Below are 21736 nucleotides of genomic sequence, written 5' to 3' on the forward strand. Positions count from 1 at the left end.
TTAGTGCCATGATTTCCCCTCGTGCAAGCGCTGGATCGCTAAAATGCTAACTCGTTTCCAGGTTTTGACATAAAAAATGATGTCATCCCTGACAACTCTATGTTGACTGGCTGTAAGTTTAGAGAGCGCCTGACTTGATATGCAGCGGAGTTTTCTATGAGTGGAGGACGAACTTTAAACGTCAATATCACAGTCGATCTTGTTCATGTAATGGTGGGCAGTCAAAATCGTAATCGAGATTTATATTTAATTAATTGTGCAGCCCTATGTTCCCCGACAGCCGATTAATGGCCGTTGCAATCAAATATTTCCTCCGATTAAATTCTGGTAGTGTCAGAAGATTTGAGGCACAGTCCTTTAGTGTGGCTTCTCCTCCTCCATACGAGTGTTCTTGTGTGCGTCCATTTTTCGCGTCTTGAATGCAGGGAACTCTGGGGGCTCGTGCCCCTGCCCTTTTTCTAAATTATTTAAAAGTTAATAAACATTTATATTATGCAAAAAGCATTTGAATTCTCAAATTAACATGAGAGCGAGCGCACAAAACAGTAACAAATTAATCTCAAGAAAGTCTGAGAATTTTCCTATTTATTTATTCGGCTCGAATCTCGTCACGATGCAATCACAATGTGTCCTGATTCAATGCAGACAGGTATGCTGAAACCACTAGCCGTTCTGCTAACCTTTTTGTAATATTAGTAGCATTTTATATGCTTATCATCAGTAGTTTTCAAATTGATTGAGAGGGAATGTGTTGATAAATACTAGCTACTGAAGTTCATTAAATTTACAGACATGCAAGTAACCTTGTTATATTATACGTATGTTATATAGTCAGAAAAGGCACAATGCCAAACAGACAGAGACGGCAGAAAATTAAAGAAAAACTGAAGAAGGAGGTAGTGAAAGGAGCAGCTTCCTTATTAATATGGGTGAAAAAAGGTGAGCTAATATGAGACAGATAATTGCAGAAAAAAAGGCATCATATGTTTACAAAGAGTTAGGCTTGCTGCGATAGTCGGTGTTCTGTTCGTCCATACACCGTTTACGTTTGCCCCCCACGGCACCACCCCCACTGTCGTTTTGCGTGCTTATATAAGTAAAAACCATTTAGTTCAGTTGGAGACTGTTTAACGGATGCTATAAACTGAAAGCGTCTGCTCCATTCAGCATGAGCTGCAGAGTCGCAGCACAGAATTATATACAGTGTCTCACAAAAGTGAGTACACCCCTCACATTTTTGTAAATATTTATTATATCTTTTCATGTGACAACACTGAAGAAATGACACTTGGCTACAATGTAAAGTAGTGAGTGTACAGCTTGTGTAACAGTGTAAATTTGCTGTCCCCTCAAAATAATTCAACACACAGCCATTAATGTCTAAACCGCTGGCAACGAAAGTGAATACACCCCTAAGTGAAAATGTCCAAATTGGGCCCAATTAGGCATTTTCCCTCCCCGGTGTCATGTGACTTGTTAGTATTACAAGGTCTCAGGTGTGAATGGGGAGCAGGTGTGTTAAATTTGGTGTCATCGCTCTCACACTCCCTCATACTGGTCACTGGAAGTTCAACATGGCACCTCATAGCAAAGAACTCTCTGAGGATCTGAAAAAAAGAATTGTTGCTCTACATAAAGATGGCCTAGGCTATAAGAACATTGCCAAGACCCTGACACTGAGCTGCAGCATGGTGGCCAAGACCATACAGCGGTTTAACAGGACAGGTTACACTCAGAACAGTCCTCTCCATGGTCGACCAAAGAACTTGAGTGCACTTGCTCAGCGTCATATCCAGAGATTGTCTTTGGGAAATAGACATATGAGTGCTGCCAGCATTGCTGGAGAGGTTGAAGGGGTGGTTAGTCAGCCTGTCAGTGCTCAGACCATACACCGCACACTGCATCAAATTGGTCTGCATGGCTGTCGTCCCAGAAGGAAGCCGCTTCTAAAGATGATGTACAAGAAAGCCCACAAACAGTTTGCTGAAGACAAGCAGACTAAAGAAATGGATTACTGGAACCATGTCCTGTGGTCTGATGAGACCAAGATAAACTTATTTGGTTCAGATGGTGTCAACCGTGTGGCGGCAACCAAGTGAGGAGTACAAAGCCAAGTGTGTCTTGCCTACAGTCAAGCGTGGCGGTGGGAGTGTCATGGTCTGGGGCTGCATGAGTGCTGCTGGCACTGGGGAGCTACAGTTCATTGAGGGAACCATGAATGCCAACATGTACTGTGACATACTGAAGCAGAGCATGATCCCCTCCCTTCAGAGACTGGGCCGCAGAGCAGTATTCCAGCATGATAACGACCCCAAACACACCTCCAAGACGATCACTGCCTTGCTAAAGAAGCTGGGGGTGAAGGTGATGGACTAAACCCTATTGAGCTTCTGTGGGGCATCCTCAAATGGAAGGTGGAGGAGCACAAGGTCTCTAACATGCACCAGCTCTGTGATGTCATCATGGAGGAGTGGAAGAGGACTCCAGTGGCAACCTGTGAAGCTCTGGGAAACTCTATGCCCAAGAGGGTTAAGGCAGTGCTGGAAAATAATGGTGGCCACACAAAATATTGACACTTTGGGCCCAATTTGGACATTTTCACTTAGGGGTGTACTCACTTTTGTTGCCAGCGGTTTAGACATTAATGGCTGTGTGTTGAGTTATTTTGAGGGGACAGCAAATTTACACTGTTATACAAGCTGTACACTCACTACTTTACATTGAAGCAAAGTGTCATTACTTCATTGTTGTCACATGAAAAGATATAATCAGTATTTACAAAAATGTGAGGGGTGTACTCACTTTTGTGAGATACTGTATATACACACACACATACACACACACAGGCTATATCGTAGGCTATATTAGTTATAGCATATACATATCGTTACTTGTATTACTATAATTAATATGGTAAATTTAGTCTTGTAGCCTAAGTGATACGAAAAAATTTTGATATAAGATCATTAAAATCTTTTTTTAAATGAAAATTAGAAGGCAAAAATGACGAGCTTTGAGACTAAAAAGCCAGTTCAGTAAGCAGTGCTGCAGTTTTATGGAAATCAAAGTGCTGCTGCCAAAGGTAAATTTAATTGTGAAATTAATAGTTTTACTGATTTGACTGTAAGTGACATAGTGAGTGTGTCACTGCATTTGTGAATGGTAAAACTGTAGTTTTTTGTTTTATTACATAATGTTTAAATTTTCTTTTAAAGATTCTTTGGATTCATCTCTCCAAAAAATGGCTGTTTTATTGTAATTATTAAAATATAAATACTCAACCAGGCCTCAACCAGGAGTCACATGCAACATTTCCTTGAAAGACAAGTTGAACTGATTAAAAATCAGGTGTGACTCCTGCTTGGTTAGAAAATGAAAAACACACACACACACTTATGTGGTTGGACAAATTATTAGTGCTATGTATTGTTACGAAACAGGACTCAAACAGGAAATAAGGGCAGGAGTAACATCTTTATTTACACTTAAGTCTTTTTAGGAGGAGGCAGGAAACAAGGTCTAAACCAAAAACTCGAACTGAAGCAAAGAACATGAAACTTAAACATTTATCCTTTAACTAGAAATGAGGCATGACGCACTAAACTTAGAACACAACTATGACATGAAATACTCGTTTCACTCAGGCATGAAACACTCGTTTCACTCCAGCATGAACACTCATTTAACTAGAGCTTGCAACTAAGAGCAGGAAACTAGACAGAGCATGGGCACATTACCGCCTGGCACCATTATACATTCCGTCTTTCCTCTATTAGTTGCTACTCTAATACTGCCTGTCGTGCGCAGCAACGCGAGGGGTTTAAATAACCAGTCACAATTACCTTAATTGCTGACAGCTGGTATCCCTTCAAAACACACCCTCCGCCAATAACTGAACCAGGCGGGGACAGAACAGGAACCAAAACAAGTGCACATGTCCATTGTAAACAAAGTCTTATCGTCCATGCGCACTTCAAGCACGTGCACGCGGTCTCCAGCTGCTTGTGTTCATCGTCGCTGCAGCGCCATCTGCCGGCAAGATCGTGACATGTATTTATGCATCAAAAATCCTTGGATTTAATGTAAAATTGAAGATAAAATAAAATTAATGGTTTGTATTACCATTTAGTGTTTTGATTTTATAAAATTGAATTTTCACATTTTTCCATTTACAGATTTTTACTATTGCTATTTAATAGTATTATAATATCACTTACACAGGCTTATTTATTTATTATTATTTATTATTATTTAGCATCATAACATATTAGATACTATTGTACCGGTGTGCCCCTTTAGTGTTGTGTTTTTTTTACCTATTGACATAAATCCTTATACTTTACTGTACTTATTAACATACAGTCTCCTCCAAGAGTACTGGAATGGCAAAGCCAATTGTTTTTGTTATACATTGAAGACATTTGGGTTTGAGATCAAAGATGAATATGAGACAACAGATCAGAAATTCAGCTTTCATTTCCTAGATGTTTTAAACAACTTAGAACATGGCATAATTTATTTTAACCAACCCATTTTCCAAGCCATCAAAAATATTGGAACATGTCACTGAGAGATGTTTCTTGTTGCCCAGGTGTGCCCTGTTAAATTGATTGTTTAAACATTTAATAGCTCTGAATGTATGATCTTGGTTTGAGCCATGGGTTTTGCCTGTGAAGACAATAACGATAACCCAACATGAAGACTAGAGAGCTGTCTATGGAGAAAAGCAAGCCATTTTGAAGCAGATAAAAGAGGGAAAATCAGAACCATTGCATAAGTGTTGGGCATAGCCAGTTCAACAATTTGGAATGTTCTGAAAAAAAAAAAAAAAACAGGTTTACTAACAATCAGACATCGAACATGTGGGCCAAGAAAAACATCAGCAGTTGATGGCAGAAACTGTTTGAAGAAGGCTTTGAGAGCAGAAATACATACACCATACAACCAGATGCAAACCACTCATCAGCAGTGAGAATTGAAAGGCCAATTTTGAAATTCGCAATGAGAGATTTACAAAGGGCCACAAAAGTTCTGGAACCGAGATCAACATCTACCAAAAGGATGCTCATGATCCAAAACATACAAGCTCATCAGTCATTTTTCGTGATGTAACTCATGATGGTAGCAGCAGAATAAATTCAGAAGTCTACAGAAACATTCTGTCTGCCATTTTAAAGAGAAATGCATCCAATCTAACTGGGTGGAACTTCATGCAGCCAGACAATGTCCACAAACACACCTAGATGTAAATAAAAGGAAATGAAAGCTGAAATTCTGATATATTGTCTCATATTCATCTTTTGATTTTAAACTGAGAGTGTTTAACAAAAAAAAATGTCTTGCTGTTCCAGTTCTTTCGGAGGGGACTGTTCTGGGATTACAGATCTACTTTAATGTGATTAAAAAAAAAAATTTTTACTCTGAGAACTTCTGATGTTTTAGGTGATATTTTTCCAGAAAATTCTAAGGGGTTCACAAACTTTCAAGCACCACTGTATTTGTAAATCTTTTACATTATATGTACATTTAATGCTGCTTCAAGAAAAACGAAAATATTGTTAACTGAAGTTGCTAAGTGTGATGTTATAGGATGAAAGGCTGAAATAGGTTAGTTCCTGGTGTGATTTATGTTATATAGTTATAAACAGTCATTCCCTCACCAGCCTCTCTTTTTCCTCTATCCTGAAGTTAATAAGAATAAAAATGCAGCTTGTCATGTTACTGCAAAACACAAACTCACAGAAAACATATAGACAGTTACAAAGCACTGACACTGGAGACTCCGACCATAAATGTAAAATTAGCGTAAAATTTCCTTGCAGAATGCTTGAATGTATCGATATTTATACAATTTTATTTGTTAAATAACACATTTTAAAATCCATTTATTCCATCCATCCATCCATCCATTTTCTGTACCGCTTTTCCTTACTGGGTCGTGGGGAACCTGGAGCCTATCCCTGGGGGCATGGGACACAAGGTGGGGGACACCCTGGACCGGGTGCCAGTCCATTGCAATATATGGAACATACAGGCTCCTGTGAATGAGTTGTTACTAAATGATAATGCACTAGAACGAGCACATTAATATAAACAATTATTCTATATTCTGACCCTCTGACCAGTCAGATTTGAGAATTCAAGTTTTGTTTGTGATCTGCTATCTTAAGTACAATATGTCCAGAAAGAATTCAGACCTCTTGAGTTTTTGCACATTTTATTGTGTTATAGATTTCCTTTAAAATTGATCAAATTTGCTTTTTCCCCATCAGTCTATGCACACAGTTAGGGTTAGGAGACAAATGTGAGTTCCACCAGCATACAATTTCGTTCCTGGGTTACATCATCAGCCCCAGTGGAGTGTCCATGAACCCATCCAAGGTAGCGGCAGTTGTAGACTGGCCCACTCCCCAAAATGTTAAGGACCTGCAATGATTTCTTCACAAACTTCTACAGATGCTTCATCCTGGGTTTCAGTTGAATTGCTCATCCTATCATGTGCATGTTATGAGGGAATCCTAAATGCCTGATATGGAACTCTGCTGCAGAGCAAGTCCTGATCCTGCTTAAAACTGCTTTTACCACCTCTCCCACCCTCAAGCACTCTGACCCATCTAAATCTTTCAATATGAACGTAGATACATCTGAAACGGGGGTTTGTGCCATCCTCTCACAAAGGTTCGGGGACAAACCCAAACTCTTCATCTCCAATAAACTCTCCTCAGCCGAGCAGAACTATGACATTGAGAACCGAGAAATTAAATTAGCCTTGGAGGAGTGCTGGCACTGGCTCAAGGGGGCAGAACACCCATTTATCATCTACACCAACCTCAAGAATCTTGAATATCTCCACTCTACCAAATGCCTGAACCCCCAACAAGCCTGCTGGTCCCTCCAGACGCAGACGCTCTGTCCTCCATTCATGCCACTGAACCCTGGACTAACCAAGAGGAATGCATGTTCCCTTCCTCTAGTGTCATGGGCTTGCTTGAATGGTTCGGGCCATCGCCAACACTCCCTGAGAACAAATCCCTCATTCATGCCTGTCTAACAGGTCCTTTGTCCCTACTCGCCAAAGAATCAGACTCATCACGTGGGCCCACACCACCATTGCAACTAGTCACCCTGGAACCCAGCATACGTATCATCTGCTATAGGATAAATTCTGGTGGCCGAACATGTTTGCCGATGTGCATCAAGCTGTAAAATCATGTACTGCCTGTGCCCAAGCCAAGGTCCCTGGAACCCTGCCTGTTGGTAACTCATGCTGCTGCCAATACCCCAACAACCCTGATCCCTCTTAGCCATAGACTTTCTCGCAGATCTGCAGAATCACAGGGCAACACATCCATCCTGGTGGTCATTGAATGGTTCTCTAAGTCTCTCCACCTTATTCCAGTCCCCATCCATGCATCAGCCTTTGCCACAGCCGAATTTCTTTTCAATCATGTATTCAGATACTTTGGGGTTTCTGAAGACAGTGAGTGACCTGGGTCTACAGTTTACATCCCAGGTATGGTTCAGCTTTATGGAATAATTGGTTGTAACATTGAGCTTAATGTCAGGATATCACCCCCAAGCCAAAAGCCAGGTAGAACGAGCCAACCAGGAGATCGACTGGTTCCTGTGCATGTTCTGCTCTTCCCATCTTTGGGAAGAGCTCATTGGGCTCATTTTCATTGGGCTCAGTTTCTGCCCTGGGCTGAGTATACCCAAAATTCCTTATGCCACTCAGCCACTCTTACCCCTTTCCAATGTGTGCTTTGATACCAGTCGCCGCTGTTCCCATGGAATGCCAACCCCACTTATTCACCGGCCGTGGACGATTGGTTTCAGAAAAGTAAGCAGGTATGAGAGGATGCACATCAATGTCTCGAGCAGGTAATTCAAACTTACAAAACTGCAGCCAACCGTCACAAAGTTAACACCCCTCACTACCAACCAAGAGACCGTGTATGGCTAGCCACCCATGACCTACGACAGCCCCACAGATGCAGAAAGCTCAACCCCAGATATATCGGATCCTTCAGGCTCAGCAAACAAATCAGTGAGGTAACCTATAGGCTTGATCTTCTACGGCATATCCCAATCGTTCCATGTATCATGTCTGAAACCAGTCGTACTTGGGCCCTTATTGACCTCCCAGCCACCACTCCACCTCCCCCCCCTTGACATCAAAGGCCAGCTGGCCAATCTGGTCAATACACTCCTGAACTCTCGATGCAGGAATGGCCGACTGGAGTATCTTATGGAATGGGGGGGGGTACAGGAAAGAGGAACGACATTTTGCGCCTGCACCATGAGTTCCAAGCTAGCCACCCCAACTGCCCTGGTCCTTGACCCAGTGGGAGGCCCAGGAGAAGCAGTGTTCCTAGAGTGAGCCCTTTGGGGGGGGGGGGGGGGGGGGTTCTGCCAGTTCAGCACACTCCTCAGACTTCCAACATGTTTCCCATACACTTCCCAGAATGCAAACACACTGCCTCGTTCACTATCACCGGACATCTGATCAGGCACACCTGATCCCAATTACATACACACACACAACACACACACACACACACACACCCTCTTTATATACAGACTTTCTACCACCCGCCTTTCGTGAAGTATACGCTCAATTCCTTTGTGTTTTTGACTTTACCAAGCCTTTGTATTTTGCCTGATTCTTCTAGTTTTGAATTTGTTTTGTGATTTACGTGTTCTGCTCATTCTCTGATATCCTGTTTATTGATCGCCTGACCTGTGCCTCTTTCTAGTTTTTGCCTCTGCCTTACATGTCTGTGAAACTGGCACACATGAATAATTTTGGATTTTGTCTTCTGTTTTACCAGTCTGAGAACTTGCAACAAATAACTTGTCAGTAGTGTTAATATTTCTTTCATAAAAATACTTTTACCAGATATTTTATACTACCACCATTTCAGTTGGTCTCAAATTCTGTTACTTATTCACAGTTAGAGAACACAGTTTTTGCAGCTGTTAAAATGCACCTGGAAAATTATATAAACACTTTAAGGTGAGACCATACAGCAGCTATGTGATAATGTGCCATGCCAAATGGAAGCCAACAGAGTTTTACTTTGTGCACATTCAGTGGGAGTGCATAGTATGGGAGATCAGTAGAACAATCGAGACTGGTGTATGGAAGCTTAGCTCTTGCTTAGTGGGGAGATCAGTAGCAGAAGCCTTCATCAATTGACTACTTTTGTTATGTGCAATATGCATCCCTGGATGTGCATATTTTTTAATTATATTGTTTTCAGGATGTCCATGCATCCTTCACTGTGTCCATCTGTCTGTCTATCCATCTGTGTAACTGTCTGTTCAAGATTCTCATTAGTGTGATATCTCAAGAAGGAGCAGTTGAATGTTTATCAGATTTATATGGAATTATCATTGTAACCAGCAGATGACCTGACTAAATTTCAAGAAATGATCCAAACAGGGTCAAGCAATGTCTGATCTAGTTTTTCAAAAACACCTTCCTTCCTGTTTGAAGTATATTTTAAGGGTAATTGAGGCATACAAATTAGTAACAAGAAGGACAAGAATTGGTGGTGGTGGTGGAGGTAATCCCTGGAGGTAATGTTGATGCTGTTGGTGTCAAGTTCTACTTGTTTGTGTTTGTTAGGGGATAGATTGACTTGCTTGTATGCATCAGGTCCATTGTATTTTATTATGGCCAGTGAGGTGAAAGATTGAAATAGTGCATTCATTCACTTTATTGTTTTTGATTTTGGTTTAATTATATAGAAAGCTTGATTGTTCTTTTCTCTCTGTCTGCCCCCCACCACTCTGCAATTTGTGCAGCTCCTCCAACTGTTCGCATCATTCACTCTGGTCACGCATGTAATGTGGAGGAAGAGCGCTACACTGAGAGAGTGTATACGATCCGGGAGGGTGAGACGCTCGAGCTGGCCTGCCTGGTCTCAGGACATCCACGACCACAGGTGACCAAAAGCTTTCTCTTCATGTCTAACCCACAAAGATCTGTAGAGGTTTCCTTCCACCTGTTGAATCACATTAAAATTTGCATACAAGAACATCTGATTGAAAATCTCAAAAACCTAAATCATGCAATAAAATGACTTTATTGCATTATTACTAATAAATTACATTAAAATTTAAAAGTTTTTTTTTCATTCATTCATCTTCAGTATCTTTATCTAGGTCAGGGTCATGGTGAATCTGGAGCCTATACTGTGGACACAAGGTGCAAGGTGAGAGAATTCACTCCGGATGGGACACCATTGCAGGGCACCATGCACTCAAGTGCACACATTCGTTCACACATAGTGGCAATTGAGTATAGTTAATATGTGTGCATGTTTTTGTGAGGTGGGAGGAAACCAGAGCACTCAGAGTAAACCTATGTGAACATGGTGAGAACATGCAAAACTTCACAGATAGTAACCTAAGCTCAGGATTGAACCAGGGACCCTCGAGCTGCGAGATGGCAATGCTACCTGCTGCAACTGCTGAGAAGATGCAATAAATGGGAAGAGATTGGAGTGGAGTGGAGTAAATGACACCACTCCAAATATTCCAATTTTAAAAATTAAAATTGCATAGTACTACAGTAAATATTATGCTGCATGTATTCCCTACCCTTTGGCAAGTGGTGTGACACCAACTTATAGCAGCTATGTTAACCTATGACATTGTATTATTTTTGACTAATACTATTGATTATTGGACTACAAATTACTGTTTGTCTCACACTCTGATTACATATGCTGATTATGTCATGATTTATTTACAGGGCCATTGTCATGCTAGAACATGTTTGGCTAGGCACTTAGTTATAGTGAAGGGAAATTGTAATGTTATAGCATACAATGATATCCTATACAATTGTGTGCTTCCAACTTTGTGGCAACAGTTTGGGGAAGGCCCACATATGGGTGTGATGGTCAGATGTTCACAAACCTTTGGCCTTATAGTGTAGGTAAGTGTGAGTGTGTGTGTGCATGGTACCTTGCAATGGATTGATGTCCCATCCAGTTTGTATTCCTGTCTTTGGCCCGTGTTCACAGGACTCTGATTAAAGATGAATTAATTAATGGATGAATAATACGTAGTACAATACAATGAAAACATTGCAGTTGAAAACACTGCAAACATATCCTATAATTTTATATCATGCTGTCAAGAGTATACTCATGCATGTCATTTAGTAGCAATATCATTGGAAATTGATATTTCCAGGGAATGTACACAGATTATACTATATGTAGGACCACTTACATGACTTTTTTTTGTTGTTGTTGCATGAACTTAAGTTGTATCAGCAAATTGGCTTTATTTGCATACTACCATGTGATTGTAATTATGCTCAATTTAATTTCTGTGAGTTATAATTATCACTAACAGTCCAAAATGATAAAACAAAATTCTTCAATGCTATAAAGTGTAATGAAAGACTTCATAAATATATAATCATCAAATTATTACATACATATGTAATCATCAAATTGCCTCTAATGTACTGTAAAAAAACAACAACAACAAAGTTTAAGTAAAAACAAATTCGGGATATTATCATGTGTGTAGTTGGAAAACCATTTTGTGATTCCTCAAAGAAGTTTACTGGCAACACTGAACTGGGTTCATTATTTATTTTTTTATTCAAGAAATGTTTCCTATTCAGTAGGCCTTATGTATGTACTTGCATCTACTGGACAGAATACTGTGAACAGGATGTTTTAGGAGAAGTTTGTTGTGGTAACGTAACATAGACTGGAGGCGGATGCAGATCAAAGTCTTTATTAACCACGTAACTCTAAACCAAAGAAAACGCAATCTTCACCGGAAAACGAGAAACTGGAATCGTGGCATAAAACGCGATCATGAATCAAGGCATGGAAACAAACGACATCAACTATACAAACGATAATACTGAGCGCAGTGCTCCATAACCGAGGGGTTTAAATGGTAAACATAATCCCAACCAAAACATGGACACCTGGGGCAAATTAAAGACACTTAAACTAAATGCTCAAGCAGGTAGTGAGCGAACCAAAACAAAGTCACATGACTCGTCTGGAGCCGAGCCACTGTGCCATCTGCTGGCCGTAGCGTAACAGTTGTATATTATTGGTTATTTGACCATACTTTAACATACAGTACAATATTGTTTTAATCATTTTACAATTGATGTTTGAACTGAATTTATGGAGTCAGTCTCTCTTCCAAAAACATTGCCCAGCTTAATTTCTTTTGTGCACTTTTTCATATGTTTATTGTTTAATTTTGTGCCAGTGATATAGATAAGTCTTAAAATTGAGCTCGTTTTTATGGTACTAATTTTACCATGTGCTAGATGACGCTTTCCTAATTGTGTTAGACCATTTTGAATGACCTTAAAAAGGAAACTGTATTGTAACAGTACTTTAAATCATAAAGAAAAAACTGTGTAATGTCACAAATTGGTAGTGAAGTGTGTTAACATGGATATACAGCCTCCTCTGAATCTATTGGAACAGCAAGGCCAATTAATTTTGTTTGTGCTGTACACTAAAGACATTTGGGTTTGTGATCAAAAGATGGATATGAGACAAGAGTTTAGGTTTTTAGCTTTTATTTCCTGGTATTTACATCTAGATGTGTTACAAAGGGTTCTATGTTTTATGTTTTTTATCAGACCACCCAATTTTTAGGTGAGCAAAAGTATAGAAACAGATAGTCTAGAAGTAAATTGAAGTAAATAACTATTAATATGTGGTTGCATATCCCTTGCTTGCAATAACTGCATCAAGTCTGCAACTCACTGACATCACCAAATTGTTGGTTTCTTACTTTGTGATGCTTTTACCACAGCCTCTTTCAGTTGTTGTTTGTTTTAGGGGTTTCTTCCTTCAGTCACCTCTTCAAAGGGGGAAATGCATGCACAATTGGGTTAAGGTCTGGTGATTGAATTATTGATTACCTTAATTATTGATTAATATTGATTAATTCATTAAAATATTGATTAATCCGACTAAAGTCACTTGAAGTAAACACAAATCGAATTAAGACATGTGGAGTATTCCTATTTTAGTGGTATTATCAACGGGTATTACAGACATGTACACAACTTAATCACACTATTAACACCGTGTGGGAGATTTCACCGCATTTTACAACAGGACACGATCACACACGGCAGTGCTCAACCGTTTGAAGGCAAATAAGAGATCACAGCTGTGTCCGAAACCGCGTACTTAACTGCAATATAGTAGGACAAATACATGTACTTCAGCTACCATGTAGTAGGTAAGTACGTGGATTTGGACGCAACCCATGGCTTCAAGCAGTCACCTATTTACACGTATAGCACGACAAATAATTAACTGCACTTGAAGCTTTCGTAAAATTATAAATGAAACACCCAAAACTGTATACGGTACCATAACGACGATGAACTGTACGTTGATACGTGAAATTCTGGAGGGAACATCAGACAGCGTGGCGTGGTGACGTAATGATATGTGCCGTTAATCGATCTATGTTCTATAACATGTTGAACGGGAACATGAAAGGAATAATCTAAAAGTGATTCATGTAAACACCTTAATTACAATATTGTCTTACTCAGAATAAGGTCAGTAATTAGATTATTGCTGTCCATGTAAAAATAGTCAGTGACATACAGTGGTTGTGTCACTACATTTGTGGATGGTAATACATTTCATAATGTTTAAATTTTCTTTTAACGATTCTTTGGATTCATCCCTCAATTAAAAGTTTCTGTTTTGTTGTAATTATTTCTATAAATGTAAAAATAAAATATCATTACGTTATATTAGTAGTGTCATTCTCATAATCATTATTCTGACATTTACATTTACAATGTCTACCAGGGTGATAAGAATATGTAGTTAAATTAAAGATAGTAATGCAGTAAAGTAGTTAAACTAGTGAAATTATCTCTTTGGTGATGTTGCCCTTTTTTTCCTTTTTTTTTTTTTTTTTTTTTTACATTTGAGTCCCTGCCCCTGAGGAACTCTTTGCATGTCCCTGGTTCATTCTTATTCTTAATGAAAAACACAACAACAACAAAACAGTGCAATGACAAACTCGCTTATATTAAACCAAATCTTCCGCCATCGTCTTGTCAGTCAGCTCGCCCCACTCTCGTCCCGTGCTAAATGAAATCTGACTCGTGCTGATTTGTGTTGCGAATCTGACTCATTCAGCTAATGCTGAATTGAGCAGACAAGTTCAGTTTTTAATTGTAGTGTCCATTTTGTAACTGAACTAAATCATTTTTATTACTATAAAAAAGCAAAACGACAGTGGGAGTGGTGCCGTGGTGGGAAAGTGATGTAATCGGTGTGTGGCCGAACACTGTGTACCGACTATCGCAGCAAGCTTAATGACAACCATTCATCATTTTATAGTCAAATATGAAACCTGTTTAAATGATTTCAGTATGTATATCAGTACTTTTTGTACATTTTCAGCACATTTTAACAATACCGGGATAATACTGATAACCGTGGTAGTTTTGGACATGATAATCGTGATATGAAATTTTCATACCGTTTTGATACCGAACTGTAATACATGTTGATAATACCATCTCTAATCTCTGTATTACTTTGGGAATTTCAATCTGGCCCTCAGATTCTTACCGCTGATGAGTGGTTTGCATCTTATGATATGGCCCCTATATTTCTGCTCTTGAAGATTTCTTTGAATGGTGGATTGTGATACCTTCACCCCTGCCCTCTGGAGGTTGTTGGTGATATCACTGACTGTTGTTATTGAGTTTTTCTTCACAGCTCTTGCAATGTTTCTGTCATCAGCTGTTTTTGTTTTCCTTTTTGAACATTTTGCCAATTTACAGAGAAATGCATTCAAATTAATTGGGAAGAACTTTATCATGCAGGAAGACAATGATCCAAAACACACTGCCAACTCAACAAAGGACTTTATCAGGGAGAAAAAGTGGAAGGTTTTAGACTGGCCAGGTCAATCACCAGACAATGATTAGCCAATTTGGTATGTATTTGACCTCCTGAAGAGGAGACTACAGGGAGAAATACCCCCAAAACAAACAACAACTTAAAGAATCTGTGGTTTAAGCCTGGAAAAGCATCAAAAAAGAAGAAACCAAAAATCTGGTGATGTAAGTGAGTCGCAGACTTAACACAGTTATTGCAAGCCAGGGATATGCAAACAAATATTAAGTGTTATTTACTTTAATTTACTTCAAGACTGTTCCTCGACTTTTGCTTGCCTAAAAAATGGGTGGCTGTATGTTTATGTTAACACATCTAGCTGTCAATATGTAAATATAGATGTAAATACCAGGAAATAAAAGCTGAAATCCTAAATGCTTGTCTCCTATCCATCTTTTGATCTCAAAGCCAAATGTCTTTGGTGTATAGCACAAACAAATGAATTGGCCTTGCCATTCCAGTAGTTTCAGAGGGAACTGTACATGAGAACTTCAGACTTTTGGTTTTATCTCCCCTTAAGAGATAGTCATGAGGCGTTCTCTACTGTAGGACAAGCTCACACAACTGAGGCTACAGCTGGATCTTTAGTGTGATTCCCACTGAAATCTATACAGACTTTCTCCGCAATCCCCAGAAAAGCACAGTTCAGCAGAGTTTGCGCATGGAACCTGCAACTGCTCTTTCTTTGTGACTCTCCATTGATGCAATGGCTGACTAGACTGAACTCACTTTACGGATCAGGAGACACCATTGAATCATACCTATAAAGCTTCTCCACATACCTTCTTCAGTGTTGGAATAGTAGTTTAGCTATAATTAGTTTGTTAATTACATTAGATGCATACCTTTTCATGGGGGGCATGGTGGCATAGTGCTTAGCACACCTTCAGGGTTTAGGGTTCAATTGCTGCCACTGCCCTGTGTGTGCGGAGCTTGCATGTTCTCTCTGTGCTTCGGGGGTTTCCTCCGGGTACTCTGGTTTCCTCCCCAGTCCAAAGACATGCATGGTAGGTTGATTGGCATGTCCAAAGTGTCTGTAATGTATGAATGGGTGTGTGAATGTGTATGTGATTGTGCCCTGCGATGGATTGGCATCCCATCCAGGGTGTACTCCGCCTTGTGCCCCATGGCCTCTGGGATAGACTCCAGGTTCGCCGTTACCCTGTAGGATAAACAGTACAGAAAATGGATGGATGGCACACCTTCCTTCTTATGATTAAACTTTATGTGATTTATTTGTGTGTTTTTCTTGCTTGTCACAAACTGTCAATGGATTTACTTATTTGCCATTACTGATTGCAGAGTACACTGTTTGAGGGATTTTGCTGTAGATGCCTGCTGTATTAATACTTCCTATCTTGAAATGGACAGACAGATGCATGTTTTTCTGTTTTATTTAAAGTAATATAGCAAATAAAAGGGCTAGATAATACTCATTTCGGCAGGCATATGGTCAGGCAATTGAGAAACAGGCATAAGCTAGTCAAGAATAATAAAAAAAGAACGCTAATCAAAACAGGCAGGTGGAAGGATGGAGCAAAAATTTGCAAAGTAACTCTGAGATTCAAGATTTTTTAAAGGGAGTAATATGATTGTAAACCAGCGAGTGCCATTAATAATCAAGTGACTATGAGTGAGGATATGTGCTTAATGTTGTGGGCTGAGGATCACAGCAGTAATCAGTAACAATGATGATGATACAGACATGATAATATCTCAGAATACTTTGCATGTGTGAGGTTCTGTATCTTCCAGCACCAATATTTTGGCAGACTGGTCTTGGATCACTGCTTTCAAATGCTAATTTGAATGCTTAATTGACTGACCTAGTTAATTGAACTATCTGTACTCTGTATGTGTATATATACTCAGCAAAAAAAGAAACGTCCTCTCACATTCAACTGCTTTTATTTCCAGCAAATTTCTTAACGTGTAAATATTTGTATTAATATAAAAACATTCAAGAACTGAGACATAAACTGAACAAGCTTCACAGACATTTGACAAACATAAATGGAATAATGAGTCCCTGAACAAAGGCTCAATATAAAAAGTAACAGTCAGTATCTGGTATGGTCTCTAGCTGCTTTAAGTACTACAGTGCATCTCATCCTCATGGACTGCACCAGGTTTGTCAGTTCTTGCTGTGAGATGTTACCCCACTCTTCCACCAAGGCATTTGGAAGTTCTTGATCACATCTAGGGGGACACATGGTTACACGTGGTTTGCCACTGCAAGGACGATCAGCTGTCCTTCCTGTCTCCCTGTAGCACTGTCTTAGTCGTCTTACATTACAGACAATGCAGTTTATTGCTCTGGCCACATATGCAGTCCTTATGCCTCCCTGCAGCAGGCCTTCACGCAGTGTTCACGCAGGTGAGCAGGCACCCTAAGCATCTTTCTTCTGGTGTTTTTCAGCGTCATTAGTAAGGTCTCTTAAGTGTCCTAAGTTATTGTAACTGTGACCTTAATTGCCTACTGCCTATAACCTGTTAGTGTCTTAAATATTGTTCCATGGATGCATGTGAAATAATTGTTTATGGTTCATTGAACAACCATGAAAAACATTGCTTAAACCCTTTCCAATAAAGATCGGTAAAGCTTATTTGGATTTTACAAAATTATCTTTAAAATACAGTCTCCAGTTTCTTTTTTTTTTGCTGAGTATATATCTATATATGTCTCTCTCTCACACTCTCTCTCTCTCTCTCTCTCTCTCTCTCTCTCTCTCTATATATATATATATATATATATATATATATATATATATATATATGTGTATATATATATATGTATATGTGTGTGTGTGTGTATGTGTGTACACACACACACACATATATATATATATATATATATATATATATATATATATATATATATATATATATATATATATATATAACATTTAAACATTCATTTATTTATATTTGTATAAGTAATGGTCAACCTTGGCATGAACATACAGTGCATCCGGAAAGTATTCACAGCGCTTCACTTTTTCCACATTTTGTTATGTTACAGCCTTATTCCTAAATGGATTAAATTCATTATTTTCCTCAAAATTCTACAAACAATACCCCATATTGACAACATGAAAGAAGTTTGTTTGAAATCTTTGCAAATTTATTAAAAATAAAAAACAAAAAAGTACATGTATTCACAGTATTCGCAGTATTCACAGCTTTTGCCATGACACTCAAAATTGAGCTCAGGTGCATCCTGTTTCCACTGATCATCCTTGAGATGTTTCTACAATTTGATTGGAGTCCACCTGTGGTAAATTCAGTTGATTGGACATGATTTGTAAAGGCACACATCTGTCTATATAAGGTCCCACAGTTAACAATGCATGGAAAAAGTGAAGTGCTGTAAATATTTTCTGGATGCACTGTACTTCATCAAAAAATTAGATTTGTGAAAACCTTTAATATAAAGTGGGAAACATTTATTTGTGATATCTCATATGTATATATTATATGATGATTTCCATCCATAAATGAACTGGAACATACCTGCATGAACTGCTAAAAAATGTGGATTGTGGAGTTTAAGAACCTTTATTTCAACCTTAGTTGAACAAGATACACACAGGCATGAAGGATTCAGAGAATTAGAATATATTGTTATTTCTAACTAACACCCAATATGTGTGTAAACAAGTCTCTCTTTGTTTCTTAGCAAAGCATAAAATGGAGTTACGCCTCAAAGTTGATTAATTCCAGAAAGGAGACAACACAGAGGTGAATCTGCCATATTTTTATATTCAGAAGCTGAAATGTTTCTAATTCCTCATTAATATTGCTGTTAATGGTTGGTTGGACTGAGGTGAAGTTTGGCGATTTGCTATCCAATTCACCCTGCCAGAGCTGAGCATCGTAGTTAGGCTTACTTTGTTGTACATGATGAAGAATATCACTCGGATGAAGAGGAAGTATCACTCAGGGCTTACAAGGCCAAGCAAGTGAATAGGCAATTTGCTTAACTTATCTGGATGGTTGGCTAATTGAGTGTTCACTTTCAGTATGTTCTTTTTTTCTCCCTATCAAGTTATTCTGTACTCTATTCTGTTTGCTGTTCTGTACACTGGAAATGATTTTTCTGCTCATATCCAAAACAAACAGAGACTAAAATTATAAACAACAATGAATTAGAAGTTTACAGTTTCACACTGACTTTGGTGAAAAGCATCTGCTGTGTTTCCTGAGAGAAAACAAGAAAACATGTCCTCAAGAAATAGAAGAATCAACAAATGATAGTCACTGAGAAACCCAAAATTAACGTTTTATTTTTGGGACAGTAGCTAGAAAAAAGACAGTCATAACCATGCTGAAATTTTCCTACTTGTATGCATACAATCAGCATGTAGACAGTGCATGCACACTCACAAGAGTGTGTCTGAGCCCTTGGGAACATTACAGTATGCTGATTTCTCTTCCAGGTGACATACCCGTAGTGTCAATTCATGTTGTCTGTATGTATAGAGGTCAGGGAAGACATGTCAGTCACATTAACAACAGGTTGTTAACACAGATTTCCTGTGATAGTTCCTGTTTTCAAAACATTTGCCAGGAGTTTCTCACCTGTCAGTGATTAAATTATACTGTTTTTCTCTTTTTCATCTATAATTTTGTGCTATTGCTTCATATAAATTCATTTTACATATTCTTTATAATTTTCTTGAAGAATCCTTTTTTTTTTTTTGCTTTGACTAAGATACATCTAAAATTCAACATGGCAAACATTCAGCTTGTTTAGTGTGTTGATTACAAGATGTTTAGTCATTCTTCCTCTTTTGTTAGTAGTAGCTTTATTTGTGATAAGTGTATATTAGTATTTGTTAGTACTCTGACTGAGAAGATTAGAGGTACACATCCTAGAGGGGGTTAGAGAAAGCTTTGAGTTTTTTGAGTGTCCTCTTTTCCATCATCACCTCAAAACTGTCCAGAGAGCAGCCCAAGTTCATGCTTTTGTTACCTCTAGGTTGGACTATTGTAATGCTTTACTGTCTGACTGTTTCAGTAGGTGCATAAACAAGCTCCAGTTAGGCCAGAGTGCAGCTGCAAGAGTCCTTACTAGAACCAGAGGATATGACCACATCACCCCTGTCTTATCCACACTGATACTGGCTCCCAGTCAAATTTCACATTTATTATAAAATACTACTACTGACTTATAAAGCTCTGAATGGTCTCGTGCCACTGTACCTGAGTGAACTTTTGGTCTTTTATAATCTGCCATGCCTACTTTGATCAAAAGGTGCAGGATATTTGTGGTACCTCGAATAGTGAATATATAGTGAATGGGGTAGAGCTTTCTTTTACAAAGCCCCACAGTTATGGAACAGCCTTCCAATATGTCAAAAGGTTTGTGAATAGTTTTTTTCTCACATAAAGGAGCAGATCTGGAGGGCTCATGGGCTCATAGTGTTGTGGTGAACTGAGATGTTTGGATGCTGTCAATTAGATAATTACAATTGCTATGATAGCTTTAGGACTGCAGTTACCACGAACAGTTTTGCACTCAAGTATCCATCGATGAACAGTAGATAAGTTCAACAAAACAGACTTCATGTGAAAACTGTAATGAATTTCCTGGTTACACAGTAGCACTATTTGACCATGTAGTAAACAGATATAAAAGGGAATTTTCCATTGTCATCCAGATGAGGATGGGTTCCCTTTTGAGTCTGGCTCCTCTCAAGGTTTCTTCCTGATATTGTCTCAGGGAGTTTTCCTTGTCACCGTCACCTCTGGCTTGCTCATTAGGGATAAACTCATACATTTAAAATGTATATCCTGAATGTATATATTTCTGTAAAGCTGCTTTGGGAAACTGTCCACTGTTAAAAGTGCTATACAAATAAAATTTGATTGAATTGAGTCGAGCGGTGGGGGTGGGTGGCAGCAGAGGTGTGGTTGAGTGTTGGCTGAACCAGCAGGTAATGAATGATTGTTCTCACATGTGAGATATTACTGGAAGCCTACTTATATGGTTGTTTTTCGTTTAAATGGAAGCTGTGAACTTGAGAGAGCCGGACCTAGCAGAGCCGACACAACACACACTTGAACTTGAACTAGAGTTTGAACTTGAATGTGAGAAAAGAAATGAACTGTTTGGTCTCTTGATTTTTCTTTGAAGTTTATGCGAAATGTGCTGGAAATCTAGCTCATGCTAGATATATAAGGGAAAAATAAAAGAAACCCAAAGCTTCATAATTCACTTGCCTGCATAGTCCTTGCCAACCTCCCCCCCCACACACATGGTTCTACACTGAGCTAAAGCTAAACTATTTTAGAATATATGGGGTAATGATATTTTAGAATATAAGGGGTAATGAGTTTTTTTTGTGTTTCTAACTTTTTTGCAGATACGATGGACCAAGACAGCGGGCAGTGCTGCAGATCGCTTTCATGAGTCCAGCGTGTTCAATGAGACTCTGCGCATTACTCACATCCAGAGGCACCATGGTGGCCGTTACTACTGCAAGGCAGAGAATGGCCTTGGCACCCCTGCCATTAAGTCCATTCGAGTGGACGTCTATTGTGAGTTACCCTCTACCTGTAAGCCAAGAACACACATGTACATCTGCGTGCACACACACACACACACACACACACACACACGCACACACACACACACACACACACACACACAAACGGCACATTGCTGACATATCTCTCCTTCCTGCATATGAGTCAAATGTTTGATTAGTGCATACATTTTGCCTCATGCATTTTGCACAGCTAGATATAAGCTTTCCTTGTATTTTAGATACTCAACAGATAGTTTA

The 21736-nt window shown here is 39.0% G+C and overlaps 1 protein-coding gene across 2 annotated transcripts in view; it reads left to right on the forward strand.

Moving 5' to 3' along the window:
• The window catches only part of mdga2a (MAM domain containing glycosylphosphatidylinositol anchor 2a), a 183712-nt gene that overhangs the window by 14834 nt on the left and 147142 nt on the right, over positions 1-21736 (forward strand). Inside the window, exons 2-3 of one of the 2 annotated variants that reach the window (XM_017476272.3) lie at positions 9811-9950; positions 21314-21506. In XM_017476272.3, the coding sequence (XP_017331761.1) occupies positions 9811-9950; positions 21314-21506 (333 nt within the window). The remainder of the gene's footprint in view (positions 1-9810; positions 9951-21313; positions 21507-21736) is intronic. The other variant, XM_017476274.3, reaches the window with a different exon arrangement.

This window comes from Ictalurus punctatus, chromosome 9 (assembly GCF_001660625.3).
Source record: "Ictalurus punctatus breed USDA103 chromosome 9, Coco_2.0, whole genome shotgun sequence".
In the NCBI taxonomy this organism is placed as follows: Eukaryota; Metazoa; Chordata; class Actinopteri; order Siluriformes; family Ictaluridae; genus Ictalurus; species Ictalurus punctatus.